General features: G+C 53.5%; 7 protein-coding genes across 7 annotated transcripts; 3 read left to right on the top strand and 4 right to left on the bottom strand.

The window, feature by feature from the left end:
• Positions 1-341: 341 nt before the first annotated feature.
• Positions 342-1,839, top strand: mpkA (mitogen-activated serine/threonine-protein kinase SLT2; the record flags this gene model as incomplete). Its single annotated transcript, XM_058456456.1, has 5 exons — positions 342-454; positions 526-658; positions 718-784; positions 837-1,151; positions 1,202-1,839. The coding sequence occupies 5 exons, from the start codon at positions 342-344 to the stop codon at positions 1,837-1,839; spliced, it is 1,266 nt and encodes a 421-aa protein (XP_058303355.1).
• A 507-nt stretch (positions 1,840-2,346) lies between these two features.
• Positions 2,347-4,487, bottom strand: N7498_009399 (uncharacterized protein; the record flags this gene model as incomplete). The annotated part of the gene is made up of 2 exons (XM_058456455.1): positions 4,255-4,487; positions 2,347-4,130 (listed from the first exon to the last, which is right to left on the bottom strand). The coding sequence occupies exons 1-2, from the start codon at positions 4,406-4,408 to the stop codon at positions 2,347-2,349; spliced, it is 1,938 nt and encodes a 645-aa protein (XP_058303354.1). The 5' UTR covers positions 4,409-4,487.
• Positions 4,488-4,955: 468 nt separating this feature from the next.
• On the bottom strand, positions 4,956-6,195 carry N7498_009398 (metal homeostatis BSD2 family protein; the record flags this gene model as incomplete). The annotated part of the gene is made up of 3 exons (XM_058456454.1): positions 4,956-5,537; positions 5,600-6,088; positions 6,172-6,195. The coding sequence occupies 3 exons, from the start codon at positions 6,193-6,195 to the stop codon at positions 4,956-4,958; spliced, it is 1,095 nt and encodes a 364-aa protein (XP_058303353.1).
• An 84-nt stretch (positions 6,196-6,279) lies between these two features.
• Positions 6,280-6,910, top strand: N7498_009397 (ubiquinol-cytochrome c reductase complex assembly factor 2; the record flags this gene model as incomplete). Its single annotated transcript, XM_058456453.1, has 2 exons — positions 6,280-6,437; positions 6,524-6,910. Exons 1-2 carry the CDS (start codon positions 6,336-6,338, stop codon positions 6,908-6,910), a joined length of 489 nt encoding a protein of 162 aa, XP_058303352.1. The 5' UTR covers positions 6,280-6,335.
• A 306-nt stretch (positions 6,911-7,216) lies between these two features.
• Positions 7,217-8,884, bottom strand: N7498_009396 (3-oxoacid CoA-transferase; the record flags this gene model as incomplete). Its single annotated transcript, XM_058456452.1, has 3 exons — positions 7,217-7,530; positions 7,585-8,764; positions 8,822-8,884. The coding sequence occupies 3 exons, from the start codon at positions 8,882-8,884 to the stop codon at positions 7,217-7,219; spliced, it is 1,557 nt and encodes a 518-aa protein (XP_058303351.1).
• Positions 8,885-9,750: 866 nt separating this feature from the next.
• On the bottom strand, positions 9,751-14,072 carry N7498_009395 (ubiquitin-specific protease UBP2; the record flags this gene model as incomplete). Its single annotated transcript, XM_058456451.1, has 9 exons — positions 9,751-10,416; positions 10,486-10,906; positions 10,959-11,589; positions 11,647-12,184; positions 12,255-12,343; positions 12,404-12,807; positions 12,853-13,157; positions 13,213-13,970; positions 14,051-14,072. 9 exons carry the CDS (start codon positions 14,070-14,072, stop codon positions 9,751-9,753), a joined length of 3,834 nt encoding a protein of 1,277 aa, XP_058303350.1.
• A 487-nt stretch (positions 14,073-14,559) lies between these two features.
• Positions 14,560-15,341, top strand: N7498_009394 (Tim17/Tim22/Tim23/Pmp24 family protein; the record flags this gene model as incomplete). The annotated part of the gene is made up of 4 exons (XM_058456450.1): positions 14,560-14,746; positions 14,809-14,928; positions 14,996-15,190; positions 15,247-15,341. 4 exons carry the CDS (start codon positions 14,560-14,562, stop codon positions 15,339-15,341), a joined length of 597 nt encoding a protein of 198 aa, XP_058303349.1.
• Between the last annotated feature and the right edge of the window lie 1,364 nt (positions 15,342-16,705).

Below are 16,705 nucleotides of genomic sequence, written 5' to 3'. Positions count from 1 at the left end.
TGTGTCAGGTCTTGGGTGACAGCGACTCGGGGTTTCACCGTTCACGGCCCTTCCACTAGAGCGTAGAAAGAATCCGGAATCCTTTGGAAATCCCGTTTCTGATTTATGGGTCTATCGGATCGAGTCGAGTTCATTGCTGGGGCGTTGTTAAGGACGCCCGATCACTCGGACTGCGGACTGCGGACTGCGGACTGCGGGGCTTTGTCTCTCATCACACGTCGAGTCGAGACTTCCCCTTTCACGCTTTTTCTTCTCTCGTTTCATTCCACTTTGATCTTCTCACTCGTTACTCTTCTTCCGCCTTCCTTCCTCCCTTGCTTCTCCTCGTGAACACCGCCGCCATGGCTGATTTGCAAGGTCGCAAGGTCTTCAAGGTCTTCAACCAGGACTTCATCGTGAACGAGAACTACAATGTCACCAAGGAGCTCGGCCAGGGTGCGTACGGCATTGTGTGGTAGGTCTCTTGATGCGCCCCCGTTGTGTCCCTCGTTGGCGCTCTGAACTAACTTTGTTGTCCTCCTCCAGTGCTGCCACCAACGTCCAGACCGGCGAAGGCGTCGCCGTCAAGAAGGTCACCAACGTCTTCAGCAAAAAGATTCTGGCTAAGCGTGCACTGAGAGAGATCAAGCTGCTTCAGCACTTCCGCGGCCACCGCAATGTATCGATTCTTTTGCCTTCCCCGCTCGTGATGCGTGCCCCGCTAACACGCGCCCTCAGATTACATGCCTCTACGATATGGACATCCCCCGCCCGGACAACTTTAACGAAACATATCTCTACGAGGGTACGCTACAATAATATTCTGATACCGGTGGGCATTTTCTGACATGCCGCAGAATTGATGGAATGTGATCTCGCGGCCATTATTCGCTCCGGTCAGCCCTTGACCGATGCGCATTTCCAGTCTTTCATCTACCAGATCCTGTGCGGTCTCAAGTACATCCACTCCGCCAACGTTCTGCACCGTGATCTGAAGCCCGGTAACCTGCTCGTGAATGCCGACTGCGAGCTTAAGATTTGCGACTTCGGTCTCGCCCGTGGTTTCTCTATCGACCCGGAGGAGAACGCCGGTTACATGACCGAGTATGTTGCGACAAGATGGTACCGTGCGCCGGAGATCATGTTGAGCTTCCAGAGCTACACCAAAGCTAGTATGTGACCTTCACCGAATATAGCCGCCAAAATCTAACCCCACCCACAGTTGACGTGTGGTCTGTTGGCTGCATTCTCGCCGAGCTCCTGGGTGGACGTCCCTTCTTCAAGGGCCGTGACTACGTGGACCAGTTGAACCAGATTCTGCACTTCCTGGGAACTCCCAATGAAGAGACCCTGTCTCGTATTGGATCTCCCCGTGCCCAGGAATATGTGCGCAACCTGCCCTTCATGCCCAAGATTCCCTTCCAGCGTCTCTTCCCGCAAGCCAACCCCGACGCGCTGGACCTTCTGGACCGGATGCTGGCATTCGATCCCTCGCAGCGTATCTCCGTTGAGCAGGCCCTGGAGCACCCCTACCTGCACATCTGGCACGATGCCTCGGACGAGCCCACATGCCCAACCACCTTTGACTTCCACTTCGAGGTCGTTGACGACGTCCCGGAGATGCGCAAGATGATCCTCGACGAGGTCGTTCGCTTCCGCGCCACCGTTCGCCAGCAGTCCCAGGCCCACGCCGCCCAGCAGCAGCAGATGGCCCAGCAGACCAATGTCCCCATCCCCGAGAACCAGCAGGGCGGCTGGAAGACCGAGGAGCCCAAGCCTCAGGAGGCGGCCGCCGGCGGCGGGCTCCCGAATGACCTGGAGTCCTCGCTGCAGCGCGGCATGGATTCTGTGCATCATTGATTGAACCTGTGATATTTTGCAATTTTGGTTGTCTGTGCCTGGTTCGGCTGATTCACCCCCCAGCAAACTCGGTTTTCGCTTGCATGTCGATATAATAAATTAGCAGAGAGATACCTCCGAGAGAAAGGCCGGAACGATCGCATGTTCTTTTTCTTCTTTCTTCTACCGCGTCATGTCTTGTTTCTGTGCGCTCTGTCTCTATCGCTTGGATTCGGGTTGCTGAGGGTTTTCTTTACACTTGATTTGACTCTGGATTTCTCTTGCATTTGTGCCCTGAGTATCACCTTTGGATCAGATAGATAGATCGTTGTAGCCAGATCCAAGACCTCCAAAAATGGAATTCCGTATGAAGCTAAAGAAATATGAAATATGGGGTTGACAATAAGGAGAGAAAAGAAATGGCAGAAAGCAAACACCCTCTGATGCTAAATAACTTGGAACAAAAAGCAGAGAGATTCGCTCTTATATGCCACCGGGCTAAAGCCAAAATAAAGAACGGGAAACGGATCAATGGTAGTAACCACGCCACCAAACAGCCATGCAAGCCGCGACCACAAGATCCAGCATCTTAATACCCTCGTCTTCAATAATCAACTTCCCCAGCTTGGCGCTCTTCCCACGCATCCCACCGCCCGCTCGCTCTCGCGCAAGTGATAGATCGAGCCGGTCCTCATCTGAATCCGGCCCACCACTGCTGGTACTCGTGCTGCGGCGCGGGCGGTGCGGAAACTGGCTCTGGCGCGCGAAACGCTGTGCTCGGAGGGATGTTCGCCGCAGGATCTGGGAAGGGTTGAAGCCTTCGGTGTGCGGGGCGTTGGGGCCTGAGTAGGCTCGCGGTCGAGAGTAGGTGTTTGGGTTCAGGAGGTTGGAGAAGGAGTTGCGTTTGGAGGCTGCTAGGTTTGGGTGGATTGGTGAGTCTGGAGATGGAGGTACATTGAAAGTTGGACTTTGGGCGAAGGAGTGATGGTGAGGGTGTGAGCGGCTCGAGGTGTGGTAGTGCAGGTTGGCCGCTTGGAATGGCGTATTGAAACGGATCTCAGCCACGGTCACGGCGTGATTCTCGCCTTCGCCCATTTGTGCGTGGCCTGGGCCGGAGATCATGTGTTTGCATTTCAGACTGCGTCCGTTGACGCTGCTCGCAAATGTGCAGGTGCCGTTCCAGGGCGAGTTGAAGACGTAGTAGCCGCTTTTGAGATCGGAAGGGTTGCGGCCGCCTGCTGTAGATTCATCATAAGGCTTTGAGACGCAGACCTGGCGGTGGAATTTGCGTGGACCTAACGACTTATCACTTGGCTGCTCGACTGAAAGAGGTGGTGGCATAGCAGCTTCAGCGGTGCGGATCAAGCCCGGTGGGAGATTGGCAGCTAGACTAGCGAGTGAGAGAGGCTCGTTAGACCCGTTAAACCGGTTATACCCTGGAGTAGATATCTCAATATCAATTGCATTGCGATCCAGGCGCGGTGCCGTGATCGTAGCAACGTTCCATTGCGTCCCAGAAGCGGGATCGCGTCGGATAAGCGTGATATTGAAGCATGAGTTGTTTCCAGGTCCGGGTGGTCCCCTTCGTTGTCGATTAGGAGATGTTCCTGGGCTTCTATTCGCCGAACCTTGACGGTCCTGCGTCGGCGGGCGAGGCGGCAATGCTGGCCTGTCGGAATCAAGACTGCCCCGGCCCGCAGATAGAGCCTCATATCTCTCCTTCCAAGCTTCCAATCCTCGATGACCAGCAAAAGTGGTCCACCGATTTGGCTTTCTAGGTTCGTCGTCGCCGGCTACGCGATCATTCCACGGCTCTTCGGTAGGAGGCACAGGTGGCAGAGGCCTCCGCGGGACCGTGTTTGGAGTTGTCGGACTTGCCAATCCCCGTACAGGTTCCCCTCCAGGTTGCTGCACAGTAGCAACCGGTGTTCCAGCAAAAGACATGTTTTCTGTCGTAACTTGAGGCATGGGAACCGGCCGGCGTGGCGGCAATGCTGGCGGTGCGGCTGGCGGCAGAGGCGCATTATTCTGCAGCGGAGGCGCATCATTCTCTGGCTCCGTCTCCTTACCACCAACTGGTTTCCGTCGAACATTATTCATGCGAAGGAATTCGCGTTGCACAGGATCGTCTGCGCCAGCCGCCTCCAAGGCCTCCCTCCGCCGCTGAGCTTCCTCTTCCCGCTCCTGCTCGACTTCCTGCAACAGCGCATCGTCATCGGGTGTCGCAACATGGAGATAATATAGAGACGCATTGATTGCCTCGGCAGAGACGCTGGATTTCGTGGGCGGCTTGAGAGGAGAAAGAAAAATATCTGTCTCAAGTAGGCACCCAGTCAGTAACGGCTTATCATGACGACATAGGCGCGATAAGCTTGGGTGTGAAAACCCCGGGAAATGGCGTTCAAATATGGAACCGAGGCACAGAGATACACGCACCTTGGCTGCCCGGGACTCTGACAATGTATAGCACCAGCGGGTCGTGTTTCTCGTGGGTGGGATTGCGCGGATAGGCGGGGGGGTTGGATGCGATGGCGGTGATTGACGAGAGCGAACGTGCCTCGACGGGGCCAGGTGTCGCAACGGTAGACATGGCGCGGCCGCAGTGCGCCGGCCCCGGTATACCCAAGGAATTACAATGTCAAGGCGTTGAAGGGGTTGAAGGAAGAGTACTCGGTGGGATGGAAGGTGTGACAAGGCAGTAAACAGAGGCGGGTCCTTTGGGCAGTGGGGCCCGCGTGAACTATGACGGGAGCCTGCTATTGCTGTATCACCTGGTCACTTAGCCCCGGATTGAATGGTTAGCACTGAATCAGCGAAGCAAGGGAAGTGCGACAAAAGGGCCGCCTTGAGGTGTGGCGTTGTACGTGGCCGGCTTGCGCAGGCTGTCCGATTACGTTGATCTTGGTGTTGATCGTTGATCCATACATCTACAGTTCTACAATTCTTCAGTTGGCCATATTCAACGCTTGGTATCTCCATGATAGCTACAAGGCTATGAAACGAGAGAGAAAATGCAGACAAAGAAAAGAGAGGGCAGTTGCTCCAGATGGGGATGTCCAGAAAAGAAAATTAAACAAAACTCCGTCCTCCAACGCCGCGGGGATTGGTCCCAATTCCTTCCAATTACTTAAACCCAGTTAGACGACGGTCTCGGACCGCTCGCCCTCTGCAATCACTGGCACACCCAAGCCGCGATCCGGGCTCTGCAGCACCAGTTGCTCGTGGCGCCGGGCTCGAAGGAAGTCGCTAACCGCGCGGATCAGAATGAACCAGCCAACAATCATGAGTACATAAGATATCCATTCGCTGGTACTGATCGCCGATATAGCGCCCCCTCCATCACCTCCCGAGTTGTCACCAACCGAGCTGGGATCAAAGCTATGGCTGTTGGGATCCGGTGGCGGCACGTATTGGTCGCCGCCTGCACCATCACCGCCAGAGGACTCACTACTGCCCTTCATGTAGAAGCCATATTGAACGAGGGTAAGACCGAGACCCGCTCGGCTGCCGTTTTTGGCGGCGTGGGTGGTGTGTAGGAGATAAGTCAGCAGGAAGCCGACCAGCTGGAACGACATCGAGATCATCGCGTTCCACACAAATGAGAAGGCGGAACCAACGGGCAGCCCGTCCACATATACTTCATCGGATGCGATGCCGGGCGCCACAATCGTGGTTTCCCAGTACGGGGGGGTAGCATCGGCGGCGGCCTCTTCATAGGACTAGATATTAAACAACACATCAGTAAGGCATTCTGATCGCCTACATATATGCTAAAACTCACCGGAGGCAAATCCTCGTTCTTCTCGCCTCGTTCTGGCTTGGCCGCCAGATTGGCAAAGACCCCGTCATTCGAAGGAGCGACAGATCGACTGCCCCCTGATCCCGGGGTAGTGAAAGTCGGCATCATCGTCTGCCTTCGAGGGAGCCCAGGAGCTCCTTGGGATGGTTCTTGCGCATCGTTCCTAGATTCCGACGACGAAGACGTCGCGGTCTGTCCATGGTCCGGTGGCGCCCATCCATCGGGGCTGGCCCGCATCAACCTCTGCCTGTCATCTGGCTCGTCGTCGTCGTCAGAATCGTCCTCGTCTCCGAAGGCGTCGGCTAGCTCCTGGTCATCGTTGCGGAGTGGGTCGTTATGGAGTAATCGTCTCGATGATGGCGAGGATGAACGAGAACGGAATGAGGGCGGCGGAGAGGTCGAGGCGAGATCGGATCGAGCAGGGTTCATCTGATAGGAGTGAGGGCCGTCCTCTTCGTCACGGGCATTCACCTAGAAGATGTTAGTCAACAAGAGTCATGATGCCGGGACGCTTGCGACTGGGGCGATTGGGATCAGCGGAGGGGAATACGAACCCGTTGATAGCGCTGCGAGCTCATGACGAGCTGAGCGGGAGGCACGGGGATGAAAACAGTATAAATGAGGGAAACAAATTAGGTAGGAAGAAAAGAGAAAAAAGGATAGTCGAGAAGGCGAACGGTTGGAAACGTCCGGAATCGAAGGCAACAGGGAGTTGCGGATGCCTGAGGCAGGAATCGACCGACTTTCCCGGCTGACAATTCGATTCTGGATTTTGGTCATCAACTTTCCAAGCTGTCAACCACCAACCATGTCGAAGCCTGTACGTGATCACCTACCACCTCCCTGGACTACCTCGATGAATGATCAGTCCCGCACTATGTGCGTTTCTTGTCTAACACTTCACAGTCCCTCAACCCCAGTTCTCTCCAAACTCGCCTCGCGCATATCCTCAAACATTGGCCTTCCGACGCCGTGCGTCCGGCCTCTGTTTCGGTGCAAAATTACCTCCAATCACGCATCGCAAAGCCTGTAAACGAGTCTACACAGCCGCAATCTACGCCGGTGTCCACACCAGCACCCAGAGCAGAAATCTCCGAGTCCTCAGTGAATGCGCTCTCCGCTCTGCTGGAGAATCGCTTTGCGCGTCGCTACCCGTTGACGCAGAAGATCCGATACCCGGCCAGTGACCCGGATCATTATGACAATCTCATTCGCGAGTTCGAGGAGGCACCAAACCGCGATTGGTTTGGTCGGATAAAGAAGAGACTCGGTGGTATTCTGCGGTTGCAGTGATATGGGTCTCGCATTTTTATATAATGAGCTTCTAAATTTGAGGCGTTTTTGGGGCTCCTTTTGGGGCTTTATGGGATTGCATGGCATGTACCAATATCTGAGCTGTTTCTTTGCTGTATTACTACTCGAGTGTACAAGATACTTGATCATCATACAAATCATTACTTCCGATTTGGAGACATAAAATCGTCGAATCAATTCGCCGGATATATTAACTCCTCAAGCTCGAAATTCCCATGTACAATGCCAATCCCGGATATATGCTCCCATAAAATATTCAAACAAAAAGCGTGACTATACTGCATTTTACAGCATAGGCTTCAGATCGTCGGCGACCTTGAACGGTGCCTCGGTCTTAGCCTTGACCTCCTCGACGGTGACACCGTCGGCGATCTCAACCAAGGTAAGACCGTCGGTGAAGTCAACGTCGAAGACGCAGAGGTCGGTGATAATGCGGCTAACGCAGGCGGGGCCGGTCAGCGGGAACTCGCACTGCTTGACAATCTTAGGGTTGCCCTTCTTGTCGGTGTGCTCCATGGTCACAACGACCTTGGTGGCGGACGGGTTGGACACCAAGTCCATAGCACCGCCGAAGCCCTTGATCTTGCCGGGGAGCATCCCTATAAGAGTATATTAGCAATTGAAATGATGTCGAAAGAGACTATATGACGTACAGTTGGCCAGGTCACCCTTGGCGCTAACCTGCATAGCACCCAGGATGGTCAGGTCAATGCGGCCGGAGCGAATCATGCCGAAGGACTCGTCGCTACCGAAGCAGGAAGCACCGGGGTTAAGGGTCACGGTCTCCTTGCCAGCGTTGATCAGATCGGCATCCTCCTCGCCCTTCTTGGGGTAGGGGCCGAGGCCGAGGATACCATTCTCGGACTGCAGAGTGACCTCGACAGAAGGATCAACGAAGTTGGGAGCGAGCATAGGCATGCCGATGCCCAGGTTGGCGTACATGCCGTTCTTGAACTCCTTAGCAGCGCGGCGAACAATACGCTCACGCTTGTTGGCGGTGTCACCCTTGCCCAGTGCAGAGGTATCGGCGCCCTCCTCCTTGGCGAAGGTGTATTTCTCAATCTTCTTCTCGGTAGTACTCTGAACCACGCGCTTGACGTAGATGCCGGGCAGGTGAATAGCAGCCGGGTCGATCTCGCCGGGCTCGACAATGTGCTCAGCCTCGACGATGGTCATCTTAGCATTGCGACCCATAGCACCGTTGAAGTTGGCCGCAGCATAGCGGAACTGGCAGTTGCCCAGTTTATCGGCCTTCCAGGCCTTAACGAAGGCATAGTCACCCTTGATGGCCTCCTCCATGACATAGCTCTTGCCGTCGAAAACCTTGGTGTCTCGAGGCTGGCTGTACAGCGCGACAGTGCCGTCACTGTTGTGAAGCAGAGGCAGGTCGCCGGTCTGCACGACGGTGCCAAAGGCCGCAGGTGTGTAGAAGGCGGGAATGCCGGCACCACCAGAGCGGCAGCGTTCAGCAAGGGTTCCCTGGGGGGTCAACTCAAGCTCGATCTCGCCGGTAAGGTACATGCGCTCGAAGGTCTTGTTCTCGCCCACGTAACTGGCGATCATCTTCTTGATCTGCTTAGACTGCAGGAGCAGGCCGAGGCCGGAGCCGTCCACACCAGCATTGTTGCTAACCACCGTCAACCCAGAGATAGACGAGTTAGCACGAACGGCATTGATCAGAGTGTCCGGCACGCCCGAAAGCCCGAATCCACCAGCCAGCAGGGTCGAATTTGACTTCAGGTCCTTGGTGGCCTCCTCGGCCGAGGCAAACACCTTGTTGATCGCGGCGCGTTGGACGGAACTGGAGAAGGTGCGCGCGAGGAAGCGCTGGTGCTATAGCGGTATCTAGGTCAGCATCGGATTACATATCGGTATATTGGGAGCTCTAACCTTGGCCGGATCAGCAGAGAACTGCCGCGCAATGCGCAGGCATGTTGCCACTTGAGAAGGCATGATTGTTATTTGCAAGGAAAGATTACGCTGATAGGAGGGGAGACAGAGAGAGTCGGATCCAGCTAGCAGTAAAGAGCGCAACAATGGTCCCGAAAGAGGCGTGCGGAGGCCCTTTTATGATGCGGAAGCGGCAAGATCGCGCGGAATAGAGTACACTTACCCGCACCGCACCCGACGCTGTTTGAGCCGATCGGTTATGGCTTCGGTTGGTGGATTTCACTAAGATTTGTTTAATGCTTGCGCTGAAAGAAAGTGAAAAAAGCAATTAATCACCATGATGGATCTTGACGTACTACATTCCATCTATATATGCCCATCGAATGACACCAATTTGCACGGCACAACGGCGTCTGCTGCTCTATTCCCGTATTCCCGCAGTGGGGAAGATTCCGGGGAAGAGAGGGACGCTGACTCATTACGCCTGCCGGCTGTAACAACTTAGTTAACTTAAGTATTCTCTTCCGACGGCCATTTCGGAACGTTCTTAGTAGACTCAACAAGTAGAGTTATTAGGTTGTTCATCTTTTTACTATAATTGTGACCTATGTTATCTTTATTCGTCCTCTAACGGAATGACTGCTACAGTATCTTGGTCACTAGCTGCCTTAATTCTGGTTGGCGGAGATTCTCGGCGTTCCTGCTTCCGACGGCTTCTCCCCTATAGGTACCAGGTAGACTCTAACTGATTCTTCGTTCACGGTATCTTTCGTATATACATGGTAGAAATGGTCTTATCGCTCATGCAGGGACATCAAAAGAAATGGGGGCATTAGAAGAGAAAATATGGGATGACAGAAAAATCTGCCCTCCATAACTCGCTTATCAGCATTCCACTGGAGTCGTGTATGAGTTGTTAACAAATGACTTTACCAGGGCGCCTCGGGACGTTTCTCATCCATGGTGGTCTGAGGAACGTCCTTCGCGCCTGCTGCCTCGTCATACGACGGCGGGTCCATGTTCACGTCTTCGGAGGCGGGGGGTGTGGTCCGAACATCCTCCTCCATGGCGGCGGGAACCTCCGTGGGGTTCTCGGCGATCGGCGCATCCGGCATAGGCTGGACGATGTCGCGGCAGACAGGGTCGACGAGACGATCCTTCATTCTCTCGTTGATGTAGACAAGGAAGTAGGGGGTGGGAGGGTTGGAATTATCGGTGTTCTTGAAGATCTCATCAAGGTTCTTGACCTCGGTCACGTACTCGTCGTTGTACTTTCGCCAGATGTCCTTCCGGAAGTCGTAGATGTAAATCCAATAGTGACCGAACGAGACGGAGCCATGGTGCACAAAAACCGCGTACAGGCGATACGGAAGGTTTTGATACTCCACGAACTGGTTGGAGATCATCGCCTGGGTGTCTTGGGCTTCTTGGGCAATCGCTTGGAGTTCGCTGTTTGCTCTTTCGGAGAGCAGATCCAACTCGGAGGACAGCTGCGAGTCGGTTTGCATTTGGTCCTCTGCAGTGACCTCTTCGAAGTCCTCAAGCGCTTCCTTGGCATTGGTGAACAGTTGGGACATACTGAGCCCATCATCCTCCTACGCATAAAGTCAGTTTACCAGAATCGAGCGTTAAACTATTGTTTGGCCGTGGGTATTTGAACATACCTGCTTTCGGAGCAGCTCCGCCTTGCGAGCTTCAAGTGACTTCAGAGCGCTCTTCCATTCCCAGCACTGGCGACGGCGATTCACGATTTCCGGCTTGGACGTATCCATGTATCGGTCCATGTAGATGGTCTCCAGGAGATCGAGGTGATGCGTCGACTTGAAAGAGCTCTTCTTCACCGGGTCAAACTGAACCCGTTGAACCTGGATCTGCAGAATCGGGGGCAGTCGAGTGATAGATCCGAATTGCTCGGCTTCGGTATTCTCCACACTGATTTTCTGAGCATCAAAGGCACCGTCGATGGCAGCGTAAATATCCCGCGAGCCACCGGCGACATCGACTTTGATATCGCACCATCGTTCTTCCTTGGATCGTGTTCCGTTTTCGGTAGAGATATAGGACCTAGTTTGACCATAGAACAAACTGAAAGAGGAATATTAGCACATGCCTAGCGATTCACATGGACAGTCCTTACTCTTTGATCTGATCGACCTGTTCACCGTCGGCAGCGACTCGAATAGGCTTGATAGCGCACTGGCTCTGGAAGAGAACATTGTTGATCACCTCCGTGACATCCTGCTGGGCACCAATTTCTACTTCTTCGATCAACTGTTTCTGACGGTCGGCTTCCGGCACTGGACGCGGGGGTATCGGCGGCGGGCGATTTGGGGGTTCGGGGTTGGGCGAGGTGTCGTTGCTGGGTTCGAGCGCCACGCCTCCTTCAGGTTCCTCCGTCTTTGGCGAAAGGACGACTGTCTCTTCATTTTCACCCGGTTGGTTGCTTTCGTTGTTTTCGGAAACTAACGTGTCATCGCTATGCGAGTCGTTGACATTCACGTCATTTGTAGTAGCCGTTTGCTCCACATCGGAGGCTTGCTGCTCGCTCTGCTCCTCGGCGATACGCTGAGGGGGCCGGAGAGGTCCCATGATAGGTGCTCCGGAAATTTCACCCAAACTTGAAGACCTTCCTATCGTCGACCTCCGACGAATCGCAGCTTCGCCTCCTGGACCGATTAGAGTCAATCGTGCAAGCTCCTGGCTGGGGACGACAGAAGATCGTGGAGAGCTGATCATGTCATGAAACAGGTTACGAAGTTCCCCAAGGACTGCAGGTAATCAGCTTGAGTCGACAGAAAATTGGAATCATCGTAGGAACAACTCACACTTGAGCGAGCGCTCGACTTCTTTCTTGGCCACCTTTCGAGATCCAACTTGTTTCTGTACCACGCTCCTTTCATCGTTCAAATCCATTTGATGTTTCTCGATGTCAAGAACCATATCCCGGAATGGGAGGACTGAGAAGTAGAATTGGAGAAGACTGTTGAGGTAGCAGGTGTTGCCAATGTTTTGCAGGCCGACAGGCCAATCCGACAGGTCACGATCTGGCTCGGTAGAGATACCAGCCAAGTTCTTCAGTCCAACGTTGTCCATTTCTTTTGCAATGATGCTCAAAGCGCGGTGATAGGTTTCAGCCTGGCCAGCGTTTTCGTCGAGGCATATGGTGTACGCTGCCATGATGGCGTCGGCGTCTGCAGTCCGGTCTGGAATCTGCAGCAAGCGGTATGCATCGCCGATGTCCATATCTCCCTCCACCGTTTCACCCGTATCAAGGAAATGCTTCAGACCAATGGAGCCCCGAGCTTCCGCGATAAGCTTGACTGCCTTGTCCGCCAAGTCTTTGCACGCCGGGTTATCGTTAAGCTATTTCAAACGAAAAGAGCAGCATTAGTAAGTACTAAGTAACCATTCTAGAGGTTGTCAGCATACGTACCTTTGCAGTATACATGGTGATGATGAAGTCATCGGGGGTGTTTGCGTCGACACCAAGGAAAACTTCAGCCTGTTCCGCAGTACCAACGCCTATTTTGCAACTGTAAGCTATCTGGTAGAGACACACAAGTTGTGACAAATTTCACTCACGATCTTCAGAAACGGCCATGATGCGCTCGCTGCCTCTGCTGTGTCCAATCCGCCACAAATGCCGGGCAGCTTCCAACACCTGGTCACCCTGGCTAATAGAACCCAGGTATGCGTAGTACTTCCCAATAATATTCTCTTCGGTGATGGTTGAATCCTCCCATGTGAGATGGAAATACTTATATGCTGCTTCCACATCGTTGGCTGTGTACTTCCCTTCTGCATAGGCGGTCTGGACAGCCTGGTCAATGGTCTCCCAGTCTTGGCCACCACGAAGCATACCGATGGACTTGAGACATTCCAGATAGTGAGGTGCACTTGACGGGTCCGAGGAGACCTGGCGGTGGTACGCGTCAATGATCAACGAAGTGTCCATGTCTTCGACCGCTCCCAGATCTTCGTAGTACCTTCAGCACAGTTAGCAAGTATTTAAAATCAAGGAGAAGAGAGACAAACGGGGCGTAGGCCATTTCAAACTTCTCGGCGCGGGATGCTTTCGGATCTTCTCCAAAGTCAGTTTCACTTCTTTACAAATTATGTGGTGGTACCGACAATCCATGGATTCCAATGCTTGGAGGATACTGTCCGATGCGGTTGGCGGCAAGCGAGGGTATTGAAATCCCTTTCTCTCTGATAAAGGCCGTTGGTCGATCAATGTCAGCAGTTCATGAATGACGTCGTCCAGGAACACACAAAGCGCGTCTTGGTAAGGGGTATCTGCTTTCGGGTCTGGCTGAGGAGGTAACCAACTTTGATCCTAATAATAATGTGAGCAAAGACTCCCAAGTTAGGACAAAGGGGACAGCACAAACCCCGCGGTACGTGAAGCCGAGAAACTCCAAGAGCTGTTGACAAGGTAAACCATCCACACCAAAGGAGATCATGAACCGTTTGTTATTTGCAGATATCGCCTTGCTGAGTTTACTGTTGTGTAAAGAGTTGGAGAGGTACAGACGCAGGTTGTCCAAGATGTTGATAGGCAAAGGCTTGGCCATGCCCTCCAGACGCTCCGGTTCAGCTGCAATAGCTTCCTCGGCTCGCTGGCGAATTGTCTCTGGATCCGTCAAGAGATAAGTAAACTGCGGATTGATGAGGGGCGACAGAATCCGCAGCGACACCATTGCCGTACATGAAAGGTGAGAGCATTGATAATGATATGTTTCAACCATCTGCCCTTGCTCTGTCACTTCTACGGACGATGTGCCTTGCTGCCTTCCTGATCTGTACACCAAGTGATGGATATGGCCCTCCTTTATTTGTTGTGGAAAGGCATTCCCGCCACTGTTATGAGTGACCACTACCTGAAGATGGCACCGGCACCTCGAACAAATGGCAGATACCTTGGATGACGCACCCGGTCTTCGTTTTTGTTCTTCCTGCGCCAGAAAAGTTTGATTCGCCTTGACCAAATACTTGTGTTGACACGCATCAGACGAGATCCAGTCTCGGGGTCCATCATGACGTCCCTGGAAGACTGGCGGTACTTCGGAGAGCAGGTTGCGGCCAGTTCCTGGGGGATGCGCTGGATCATACAACCGAATATCCTCCGCTAGTCGGGGGGCAGTCTTCCCTACATTATAAAATAGTCTACATCAGCAAATTATTTCGCAAAGTTGTAAGACTCGGATTGGGTTCTTTGTCGTTGCTCACCAGCTTTCTGTGGATACGCCATGACGCAGTTGTGCTATGGTCACAGGATAAGAGAACCTGCAGCTCTCCTTTCAAGGGATATAGCAAATCTGGGGACGCCCCAAGGGTAGTAACCCATGAGATGAAACCGACAATTCGTGCGCGCGGGTGAAAGGTCTCGATTTCGTGCGGTGTGATCTTGCTAGCGGGGAGACAGCGGGGAGCCCACCGTACTGGGCAGCAGCGAGCGGCAAGCTTGGAATCGACTGCCTAGGGACTGCAGCGGGAGGGTTCGGACAAATTGCGATAAAGAGCACAGAGGACCCCTATAAAGCTAGAAAACGATAAAACACAAACAAAAAATCAAACACGGAGCACGTAAAGAGTACTGTTTGCCTTCAAAGTGAGCCCGAAGCTCCATGTTTCGAGTCAGGCGGTGAGAATGGCGGTGAACACTAGCAAAACGCACCCCAAAATCCCATTTCGAACGACGTCCCGTTGCACCCGCAGCTCCATCCCTCCAATCCACCATGGCGCACCACGAGTCTGAGGATCACAGCTACCACCCCCAGGATGCGCTCTCAGTAGCTATGAAGGCCACTGCCCTGACGGGTGGCATTGGTCTTGTTGGCTCTGCTGTCCAGAACACCCTGGCCAGGCAGAACGTTGGAGCGCTCGGCATCTTCATGCGCAGCGGTAGCACCATCGGTGTCCTCGGTATGGAAATTCCATGAAAAATAATATTAGGATGGTCAATGCTAATCTACGTGTCTATCTAGCCGCGATGGGTGGTACCTACTCCTTCGTTAAGACCGCCTCGGCCAACCTGCGCGAGCAGGAAGACACCTTCAACACTGCCCTCGGTGGCTTTTTCTCCGGTGCTATCCTCGGCCTTCGACGTGAGTAATTCAATGCATCGGTGATTGTCTCAATTGCAGAACGAGAGCTGACTTTGAGCGCCTGCAGTCCGCACCTTCCCCGCCGTCGTGGGTTACGGTGCCGCCCTGTCGACCTTCATGACCGCCTTTGAATACACCGGCGGCAGCCTCTTCGGATCCAAGAAGGACCAGGACGTTGATGAATACGATCGCCGCACAGCATTGCGGAAGAACTTCCAGACCGCGGGCGAGCAGAGTGTCGCCGAGCTGGGCGAGGGGCGTGGTATGTTATCACTATCACCATCATGAACGGTTACTCCGGTACTAATAGTTTCCCAGGTATCTACGGCCCGAACTACGAGCAGCGCCGCGCAGAGCGGATTAAGGAGGCGTACGGCATCGAGGTTCCCACATCTCCGGTCCCTGCATCATAAATGTTTCTTTCCTTTGATGTTCTGATCTTGCCTCTCTTCCCGGGCGCGTTGTGTAAATTATCCCCCTTTGTCATGTTGCGTCTCTAGCATACCGGACACGTCAATCCGAATAAGTTTTCCTTCTGATGAAAATGATATACGGTGCAAAGTGGGCTGTAGGACCTGGGGTACATTCCCGAGTGCTCCGTAGCGTGGTCGTTCACGGAGAGCCTGCGCTGCTTAGAGGCTTTAAATACTCGACGGCACAGTGTTTACGGCACATTGTATACCCAGTTGATTCCAATCGCGGATTTCCAAGTGCAGAAAACATATCATGGTCAGTGATTGTGGAGGTCGAGCCCAGCATGTGGAGGGGTTCTCTCAGGGCGGCCAATGATCATGTGGGTATATCAAACCCTCACTCTCGAACATCAAACATGCCTGATTCTCCTTCAATTCTTCATTTGTGCATGGATATCTGTCTACAAGGGAAATGCTGACATCAAGGATGACTGTAAACGACTTCTCAATCGCGGTCGCTATTCTGAGTCCCAGGGATGCTCAACTTCTAACGAGGCGGCGCGAGTTTGGCACCGCGGGGAGATGAGGCTTCGTCATAACGGGTCCCCAAGGACACAAATGCCATGAAAACGCTACTGCATCGAGGTTCGTTTACACTTTGAAGATATATCGAAGTTGCATACGAGTGGGTATACTCCATGAGTGAGGGGAGTCGGTATCCAGAAATGACCCAATCGGGCAAAAACGAGGCGACAACTTGATCGACCCGCTGGAAATGAGCTTATTGAGTCATGGTGGCATCAAAGATCGGAAACGTCGGCCTCGTGCACTCCTCCCCGTGGCCACCGCAAGGAGCAGGGCCATGTTTGATGAGCTCAATGAGCTCAAGACCTAGCTCCGACGTCATGCGTTCGCGGAGCGATCAGGGCTGATCAGGCTCAAGTACTTCCCCCCCTTTTCCCGGCTGAGCCACAGATTGTGTGGATCATGGCTCGTCTTCGCGAACATGGGCGTCCAGGGGCTAATGTTACTACCTGCGCAGGCTCGGCGGAGCGGAGCCACTGTCGTCAGCCACGCAGGCAGCCAGATTGATCTCAATCTTCACAACATAGGAGGTGAAACCCCTTTCCAGTGCGGTATACTTCCCCTATACAAAGGATCGGAAAAAAAAGAGAAAAAAAGTCCTAGGGTCTTACGGAGTCGAGTTCCGAAGTCCTCGACGTCAACCATCGCGAGTATTCACGGAAATTAGCTTTGGAGGAGCTGCGTTCCCCTCTTCAACAGCCGGCGGTCCCGAAGCTTCCCCCAAATTCAGGCTCGTCATCACTTTCGGATCTTCCTCGTATCTCGTAGACGTCATTCAC

Source organism: Penicillium cinerascens (assembly GCF_028974065.1).
Source record: "Penicillium cinerascens strain IBT 15544 chromosome Unknown scaffold_4_segment0_segment1, whole genome shotgun sequence".
Lineage (NCBI taxonomy): Eukaryota > Fungi > Ascomycota > Eurotiomycetes > Eurotiales > Aspergillaceae > Penicillium > Penicillium cinerascens.
Note: the sequence above shows the minus strand (reverse complement) of the source record. Positions and strands in the feature narration are given on the sequence as shown.